General features: G+C 40.9%; 1 protein-coding gene across 1 annotated transcript; it reads left to right on the top strand.

The window, feature by feature from the left end:
• The first annotated feature begins 5072 nt into the window (after nucleotides 1-5072).
• Nucleotides 5073-9389, top strand: LOC149242476 (uncharacterized). The gene is made up of 2 exons (XM_089370848.1): nucleotides 5073-5968; nucleotides 6131-9389. Exons 1-2 carry the CDS (start codon nucleotides 5073-5075, stop codon nucleotides 9387-9389), a joined length of 4155 nt encoding a protein of 1384 aa, XP_089226974.1.
• Nucleotides 9390-10315: the final 926 nt, after the last annotated feature.

Here is a 10315-nt window from a genome sequence, read left to right as displayed (position 1 = left end):
AATATTAATCATAAGGTTCATGATATGAATCTTAATGTTTAATGTTTATTTTAGGGTTTGTAATAATTATCGTAGGGTCTATATCACTTTAGTTTATAATATTAATCCCTTGGGTTTTTAGTATTAATAACTTGGGTTTATTAGTTCCTTGGGCTTATAATATCAAGGGTTTATCACTCTCGGATTGGATTGATACAAAAATGTATCCAACATCACATTGTGACAAACATTGTCTCAATATGAAAATAAGTCTAACAATCATTGTCACAATGTTACATTACATTGTAAGTTATTCAATGCCGCATTGTTACATTACAAAAATTGGATTTAATACCAGGGTTATAAAATTAGGGAATTTTAATATTTGTTTTATAATATTAAAGTTTAATATTGCATTTATAATTTGTAGTATTACGGTTTATAATATTAATCCCTTGCGTATAAATTATCCGCCCAGTATATAATCCATTCAGTTTCTAATATTAATCCTTTAGGTTTATCAATTCCTTATATTTATAGTATTAATCTCTTCGTTTCATAATATTAATCTTAGGGTTTATATTCCTAGAATTTAATATTAATCCTAAAGTCCAATGTTCTTCCCTTGGGTTTTTAATATTTATCCAATGGGTTTGTTAATCTATTGGTTTTATAATATTGATCCTAAGGTTTCTAATATTAATCATAGAGTTTACATTTGCATGTTCTAATAATAAGCCTATGGTTTATAATATTAATCTTAGGCATTAATATCAATCCCTTAAATTTATAATTCTCTGGGTTTATAGTATTAATCCTTTGGGCTTATGAATCTTAGGGTTTATGTTCCTACAATTCAATATTAATATCTTAGGGTTTACTATTAATCCCTTGGGTTTTTAATATTAATCCTTTGGGTTTATCAATCCCTTAGGTTTATAATATTAATCCCTTGGGTTTAAAATTATCCCCTTAGTTTATAATCCATTGAGTTTATAATATTAATCCCTTCGGTTTATTAATTCCTTGGATTTATAGTATTAATCTCTTGGGTTTATAATATTAATCCTAAAGTTTAAAATATTGATCTTAGGGTTTATATTCCTATGGTTTAATATTAATCCTAGGTATAATGTTATTGCCTTGCGTTTATAATCCCTTGGGTTTTTAATATTAATCCAATGGGTTTATTAATCTAATGCAATACTATTAATCTCTTGAGTTTTCAATATTAATCCCTTATGTTTATTAATCTAAGGGTTCATATTCCTAGGGTATAACATTATTGATAGGGTTTATAATATCAATCTTAGGGTTTAATATAAATCCTTTGGCTTTATGATCCATTGGGTTAGTAATATAAATTTCTTGAGTTAATAATATTAATTATAGGGTTTATATTCCTAGGGTTTAATATTAAGCCTAGGTTTTACAATATTTATCCCTCCACTTTATTTATTTTAGGGTTTATGTTCCTAGGTTTTAATATTCATCCTAGGGTTTAATGTTATTCCCTTGGATTTATTAATCCAATAGGTTTATAATATTAATAATAAGGTTCATGATTTGAATATTCAGGTTTAATGTTTATTTTAAAGTTTATAATACTTATCATAGGGTCTATATGCCGTTACTTTATAATATTAATCCCTTGGGTTTAATATTATTCACTTGGGTTTATAATCCCTTCAATTTTTAGTATTAATAACTTGGTTTTATTAGTCCCTTAGGCTTATAATATCAAGGGTTTATTATTGTATGATTGGAATGGTACAAAAATGTACCCAACATCACACTGTGACAAACATTGTCTTAGTATGAAAATAAGTCTAACCATCGTTGTCACAATGTTATATTACATTGTAACTTATTCAATGTCGCAATGTTACATTACAAAACTTCGATTTAATATAAGGTTTAAAATATTAGGGCCTTTAATATTTGGTTTATAATATTAAAGTTTAATATTTGGTTTATAATTTGTAGTATTAGGGTTTATAATATTAATCTTAGTGTTTACTATTAATCCATTGGGTTTATCAATCCCTTGGGATTTTAATATTAATCATTTGGGTTTATCAATTCCTTACGTTTATAATATTAATCCGTTGCGTATAAAATATCCCTTCAGTATATAATCCATTGAGTTTATAATATTAATCCCTTATATTTATTAATTCCTTGGATTTACAGTATTAATCTCTTGGGTTTATAGTATTAATCCTAAGGTTTATAATATTAATCTTAGGGTTTATATTCCTAGAGTTTAATATTAATCCTAGGGTCTAATGTTATCCCCTTGGGTTTATAATCTCTTGGCTTTTTAATATTAATCCAATGGGTTTATTAATCTCTTGGTTTTATAATATTGACCCTAAGGTTTTTAATATTAATCATAGGGTTTATATTCATAGGTTTGAGTATTAGGACTATGGTTTATAATATTAATCTTAGGGGTTAATATCAATCCCTTAACTTTATAATTCTTTGGATTTATAGTATTAATCATTTGGGTTTATTAACCTTAGGGTTTATGTTCCTACGATTTAATATTAATATCTTAGGGTTTATTATTAGTCCCTTGGGTTTTAGTATTAATCCTTTGGGTTCATCAATCCCTTAGTTTTATAATATTAATCCTTTGGGTTTAAAATTATCTCTCTCATTTTCTAACCCATTGAGTTTATAATATTAATCCCTTTGGTGTATTAATTCCTTGGATTTATACTATTAATCTCTTGGGTTTGTAACAATAATCCTAAAGTTTATAATATTGATCTTAGAGTTTATATTCCTATAGTTTAATATTAATCTTAGGTCTAATGTTATTCCAATGGGTTTATAATCCCTTGGGTTTTTAATATTAATACAATGAGTTTATTAATATAATCAAATAGTATTAATCTCTTGGGCTTTTAATATTAATCTCTTGGGTTTATTAATCTAAGGGTCCATATTCCTAGGGCATAATATTATTGATAAGGTTTATAATATCAATCCTAAGGTTTTACATAAATCCCTTGGGTTTATAATCCATTGGTTTTGTAATATAAATTTTTTGCGTTCATAATATTAATTATAGGGTTTATATTCCTAGGGTTTACAATATTAATCACTTAATTTTATTAATTTTAGGGTTTAATATTAATCCCACGGTTTAATTTTATTCCCTTGGGTTTTTAATATTAAGCCCTTGGGTTTATTAATCCATTAGGTTTGTAATATTAATCATAAGGTTCATGATATGAATCTTCAATTTTAATGTTTATTTTAGTGTTTATAATATTTATTGTAGGGTCGATAAACGACTCGGCTCTGCAAGGCGACTAGGGTTCCTCTGAAACCCGTGACGGCGCTTCCAGACAGAGGAGCCTCCTGCAAACCCTGACCTATTCCAGGCACTGAGACCACATCGCATCAGCTCTGCGCCAGCCAGGCGCTATGGAAACACCGGGGGGGGCGACAGGGCCCTCCCCAATGCAGCAGGAGAAGGACTCTGACTTCTTCTTCGGATCGATTAGCAGAGAAATATTGAACAATGAAAGCTCAACAAGGCAAGAGAACAGCAAGCCGGAAGATCCGTAAGGTCAGGACAATGGACCTCAGGACAAAGGGAAAAACGACAAAAAGGAGACGCCAAAAGTCACCTCAGCCACCTGCAAACCTGTAGCTGCAGAAAGGCCCAGAATCGAACTACAAGGTCACCTGGTAAATGCTAGAATAGAGTTTATGAAAGAGCATGCAATCATAGGGAAATTCATAGGCTTATGGCCAACGGAAAAAGCTCTCTCTGGTTGGATAGCTGCCAAAAGGAAACCAAAGGGAGATGTCCAGCTTCAACTAGGACCGAAAGGCTTCTTTACAGTCATCTTCTACTGCGTGGAAGACAAACTCAGGGTGTTAGGTACAGGCCCACATTTCTTCAATGCTGCAGGGCTGTACATGCGAGACTGGAAACCCAGATTTAATCCAGATAAAGAAGACCTAACCTGGGCACCAGTATGGATCCGACTATATGGACTCCCTGATGAATATTGGGACGAAGATTCACTCAGAAGAATTGGAAATGGTGTGGGAGAATACATCAGGACGGCCGAAGAAACCAAATCCCGCAGATTCATTTCATATGATCGCATATGTGTCTTCATAAGGTTGAATGAAGCGCTACCAGAATCGATAACACTCTCCCATTGGGATGAAGAATGGACCCAGCCCTTGGATTATGAGCATGTGCCCTTCTGATGTAGACGATGCCATGCTCTGGGGCACTTATTCAGGGACTGTCCTCTAAATGTCCCAGATCTGTCTCAGAACTCCTCCGCCAAGCCCAATCAAGATGGGTTCACCAAAGCAACAAGCAGAAGGCGCTCGCACCGGAAAAACGCCAGCGGGCAAAAGTCTCAGCAGAATAATCACAAAGATCAAGCATCCAAAAATAGTTTTGAGATCCTCAATAGCATTCCGGAAGAACGACCCATGGAAAATCCCAGCAAAGCCGATCTCCCATCCTCCTCAAGCCGCCCCCCCCCCTCCAGCCCCCCCCCCAACTCGAAAACCCCTTTCATAATACCAACCATTTTATCCAGGAATCAGGAGGATCCGATGAATAACCCCAAGAATATGGAGATAGACGGGAAACAGAAGCCCGCCCAGACTTCAGAGCCTACACAGGAAGACACCAGTGTCATAGAAATAATGGAGGAAGAAGCTGAAAATGTGGACCTTCACGGACTGGACATTAATGAACTAGAGTTGGCATGTAGGAAAAAGGCGTTTGAATCCATCGCTGAAACTGACCTAGAAAAGTTGGAGATGGTCATCTCCAAAGTCTACCAACAACATCAGTTAGGGATTCAAGCGGGAAGCACCTGGGATGGTAGACTGCGTCCAAAAGATTTCAAAAAAAGAGGAAGGAAAACAGTTCTTCAAAGAACAATAGAGCTTGGAGAAGTCCTAGTGGATTCAGGCCACTATGCGAAGCTTACGAAATACTTCAGCCCCTCTCAACCCAGTTATCAATGAAGCTCATCTCTTGGAATCTTAGAGGCCTCAACGGCCCTGCAAAATATAGAATGCTCAAAAACATGATAAAGATGGAGAAACCGCACATTTGCTTCTTTCAAGAAACCAAATGCAATAGCGCTACTCTAGGTCGAATACTCTCCAAGGCCTGGCCGGGCTGCCAATCAGTGGCTGTGGATGCGACTGGAGCTTCGGGAGGACTCGCCATAGCCTGGAACACTCAAGCCATAACTCTCACTGATTTCCATGCAGCCCACCATCTCATTCAAGCGGCCTTTCACATTATAGGCACAAAGGTTCATGGGAACTTATCTAATGTTTACTTCCCACAGGATGGAGGCAGTAAAAAAATACTCCTTGACACCATCGAGGCCCTCAGCATTAACAGACAACATCCTCTCTGGATTGTGGCGGGGGATTTTAATATGATCACCAAACTAGAGGACAAAACAGGGGGTAGAACCAGATTGGAACCTGAGGTGGAACACTTCAAGGATTTCATCCTAAATGCCTCCCTTATTGATATGCCCTTTTGTAATGGAATCTACACTTGGAGCAATCACAGAAAAGGGAAGCATCAGATAGCCTCCAAGCTGGACCGATTTCTGATATCGGACAACGCAGTGCACATCGGGGGCGATTTCAATGCGGAGATTCTGGCCCACTCTGGATCGGATCACTGGCCAATAGCCCTGCAATGGCAAAGACCAGGGAGCAGCACCAGGAAGCCATTTCGATTTGAAAAATTCTGGTTAACCCACCCGGCATTCAAGGACTTCGTCAAATCTATTTGGGCCTCCTTTGTCCCTCCAGAAGGCACCAAAATGTTCAAACTCCAACAGAAATTAAGGCACCTGAAAAGCCACCTCAAACACTGGAATAAGGAGATCTTTGGGAACATCTTCGAAGCCCAACAGCAACTCAATCAGGAGCTCAAGCTACTCCACCAGACAGTCATCAATTCAGGGCATACAGAGGCTACCCTAGAAAAAGAAAAGCACATCAACAATCAACTTGAAGAAAGGAGAAAGCAAGAAGAAATTTATTGGAGACAGAAATCAAGGGTTAGATGGCTTAAAGAAGGAGAGCGTAACACCAAATTCTTCCACAATACAACAGTGCAACGAAGAATGCACAACAAGATCTCATTCATCCAGAACCAGGAGGGAGGTAAAGAGGAGGAGCATGAGAAAATAGAAGAAACCCTCCTCAATCACTTCAAACAAGTCCACCAAGAACAATCAGGGGATCGGAAGGCAGCTATCGAGAAAATCACAAACAACATTCCCAGGATAATAACGGAGGAGCAAAACGATCTGCTCATGAGCCCGATTCTCAGCCAAGAGGTGGATGAAGCAATGGCGCAGCTTAAAGAAGGTAAGGCTCCTGGTCCTGATGGCTTTACCACTAATTTTTTTCATGCTTTCTGGGATATGATTAAGGTAGAGGTTTGGCAAATTGTAGAAGAATCTCGAGCCCTTCGATGGATGCTGCCCTCTCTAAACTCTACCTTCATCACTCTCATTCCCAAGGAAGAGAACTCCACTACCCCTGACAAATTCAGGCCCATAGCTCTATGCAATGTTCTCTATAAAGTCATTACCAAAGTCATCGCCAACAGACTCAAGCCCCTTCTCCCTCAGATCATCTCACCTGAGCAATCAGGCTATGTGGAAGGCAGACAAATAATGGATGGTATAATACTCTCCCATGAGATCATTCACTCGCTCAAGCTCTCCAAAAAAGCGGGCATGTTACTCAAGCTTGACTTATCCAAGGCATTTGACAAACTCAGCTGGGCCTATATTCAGAACATGCTGAGAGCCTTTGGCTTCTGTGCCACTTGGGTAAGATGGATAATGAGCCTCATCTCCTCCTCCCACTTCTCCATTCTTGTCAATGGGCTGCCCTCTAACCCCTTCAAACCCTCCAGGGGCATCAGGCAAGGGGATCCTCTATCCCCCTTCTTATTTGTGATAATGGCGGAGGGCCTAGGTCGGCACATCAAGCAAGCTAGGCAAGCCAACCATATTAGGGGAATCTCAATCCACAACTCCCCTGCCTCCTCCCACCAGCAGTTTGTGGACGACACCATGCTGTATGGCCATCCCTCTGCTCAGGAAGCCTCATGTCTGAAATCTCTGCTCAACGACTTCTCAAAAGCTTCAGGAACCCAAATCAATAACACCAAATCCCAAATTTTCTTCTTCCACACCCCTCCCTCTGTCAAACGTGCTGTCTCTCGCATTCTGGGTTTTCAAACTGCCTCTCTCCCCTCCACTTACCTGGGAGCGCCTCTCACTGCCTCCGCCATAAAGCAACCAGCTTGGAGGCGTCTTATTGAGAAAATGGAATTTAAACTGAACCTTTGGACGCACCGCTCCCTCAATTTAGCAAGTAGAGCGGTGCTCCTTAAAGCCATCCTTCAAGCCATGCCCCTCTACTTGTTCTCCATCCTAGCCGCTCCAAAATGGGTCCTGAAAAGGCTGAGAAATTTACAGCGCAATTTTCTTTGGGGAAGTTCAGCTACCAACCATAAATGGGCGCTTGTAAAATGGGACACCACTAGCAAGCCCAAGCACAAAGGTGGAATTGGCCTCCGAGACCCTGAGCACAGCAATATCATCATGACCGCCAAAATCTGGTGGCAATGGTTAACAAATCAGGACAAACCATGGGCCAGAATTTGGATCGCCAAATACACCAACAATATGCCGCATGCAGAGCTTATTAGATTCACGCCCACAAGCACAGGTTCACTCATTTGGAATGCGGCCAAGCAGCATCACCAATTGATTCAGAAACATAGCTTCTGGGAAATAAGGAATGGTCAACATGCCAGATTCTGGTACGATGCATGGAACCAACTTCCCAAACTAACCAATGTACTTCCAGCAGCCATTATTCCAGGTGGGCAAGAGCAACGGCATGCCAAAGTCCACCATTACTGGAATCCGGAAACGGGAAGAGGCTTCAGGAATTGGCTTTCTAGCAACCAAATAATCAACACCAACAGAACGCAGGAAGCAGAGGCCCTTGACACTGAATTGGCAAAAAGAAGAATTAGGCACAACAACAACGACGACATTCTCAGATGGGGCTACCTCCCCAAGGGCTCTTACTCCACCTCTGAAGCCTACAATCTTTTAGAAGATCCTCCCGTCAACCCTAATCCTCTCTGGTCTAGAATCTGGAGTTTCAAAATATGGCCCAAAATCACTCACTTTCTTTGGTTGGTGGGACACAAAAAGATTCTTACATGGGACAAATTGCAGAAACGCAACTTCCACGGGCCCTCGATTTGCCACAACTGCTTTCAGAATGAAGAAACCTTGCAGCATCTTCTAGACTCATGTCCGCTTGCTACTCAACTATGGGAGAAGATAGAATTCAGAAGTCAAAGGCACTGCAGAGACATGGGAGGCATAATAAATACCATTAGGCAATGGCCAAAAAGCCCCTACAAAAGTGGTTTGCTTAACCACTTGTGGAACATAATTCCAGGTTTTCTCCTATGGAATATTTGGAAGGAACGGAATAGGCGCATATTCAAAAACTATAGCTTGAATAAAGAGGACATATGGAACAGGATGCACGCCAACATCCAAGAAACCATGCTTCTGCAGTCCTGGACCCAACAAGATCTCCCAACTGAAGACAATGAGAAAAACATCTTATCAAACTGGGGACTGCAACTGACACAAGAACCAACCACACAGCAAGCAGCAAATAGCAACGGCAAGGAGAAGGAAAGCTGGGAGGCCCCACCTATTCATTCATACAAGCTCAACTTTGATGGCGCTTCCAAGGGAAATCCAGGACCTGCAGGATTTGGAGGAATCATCAGAGATCATCACGAAACTCTGCAACAGATCTACTTTGGCAACCTAGGTTGGGACACCAACAATTCAGCAGAGCTGGAGGGCATGTGGCAAGGACTTCTCACTGCAAGGAGACACAATCTTCAACCATTGATAGTGGAGGGGGAATCCCAAATTCTCATAAACATGGCCATTCGAATCCAGAATGGATCGCAGGCCAGGAAAATAGCCAATAGTTGGAGACTAGAGGCCAGACTCAGCAGCATGGCGGAGGAAATTGGCAACTACAATGCCATCTCTTTTCATCATACTAAAAGAGAAGGTAATAAGGTGGCTGATCTTCTTGCCAACATAGGGGTTGACTCAGATCAGCCATTCCTTGAGGGACACCTGAACATCATTCCAAATAATCAAAGAAAACAGGAATGTGAGAGTCTCATCCACAGGGACAATGAGACCCCGGATGCGGGTGGCGGGACGGAAGAGATGGGAACGCCACATGCCACGCATGGGCTGCCCCGTGTAAACAATACGGCCACCAGGGGAAGGCCGTCAACCTTAACATGAACCCCCCAGCTGCGTTAATGCAGTTAATGGCAAGGGTGGTAGGTTTATGGATCTGCAGAGAGCACTTAATGCGCGCCTGGTTCGAGGGCATAAGGCAGAGTTTATCAGGCGCGATGGAGTGCGCAAGGAATTATTGCCTGAAGAATTTTGGAAGAGGGGAAATTACAGAGAGCCGAGGCGGTGGCAGCTTCGTTCACCTCGACGCCTGGTTTCTCGTGGTCACTGTCACTGCCATTGCCACTCTGGTTGCTGGTCATGTAGACGGCGGCAATTGGCTCAATTGCAGGGTAAGAACTGGAATTGGTCCACCTTGCTACCAAGGGACGGGTCTCAGAAAGGAAATTGGGCACCAGAGAGAGATCTGGGAAACAATTGGCTCTGTCTTCGACTCCAAGCTCACTTGCAAACACACAAGAAAAGATTCAGAATCACCATGGTTAAACTCCGACAACGACAGCCATGTAGGAGAGGTCCAGCAAGAGGTTCCTCCTCGCGAGCCCCAGCAGTGGATGAGCATCACCACTACTGCTGCTGCTATTGCCATAGGAGAGCCAGAGCTACCCCACTCCCCATCAGTCAGTTCTTGGAGGTTGGGAGCGCTAATGAAGAAAAATCCGAGCTTCCCTCCTTTGGCTCAGTGGTTTTCACATTGCAAAGTTCTGAGAGCAACCCAGGGCTCAATGCCCACATCTCAGTCATGTTCACAAAACTTCGGGAAGGAAATGGGGAGAACACCCCTCAGAACTTGCAGGAGAAGCAAGCGGAAGGCAAAGGCAAAGAAATTGACAAAGGAGAACATGAAGCAGGGAAACAGAGCTCAGCTATGGAGCCACCAGCGTCTGAGGCTGGACCGCACGATACCTCTCCTCCGGTGGGGCCAGCTCCTTCAGATATTGATGAAGAGACATGGAGAAAGATGTGGGAGG

Source organism: Pinus tabuliformis, chromosome 8 (genome assembly GCF_031772625.1).
Source record: "Pinus tabuliformis cultivar Carrire ecotype Pingquan chromosome 8, CPIR1, whole genome shotgun sequence".
Taxonomy (NCBI): domain Eukaryota; kingdom Viridiplantae; phylum Streptophyta; class Pinopsida; order Pinales; family Pinaceae; genus Pinus; species Pinus tabuliformis.
Note: the sequence above shows the minus strand (reverse complement) of the source record. Positions and strands in the feature narration are given on the sequence as shown.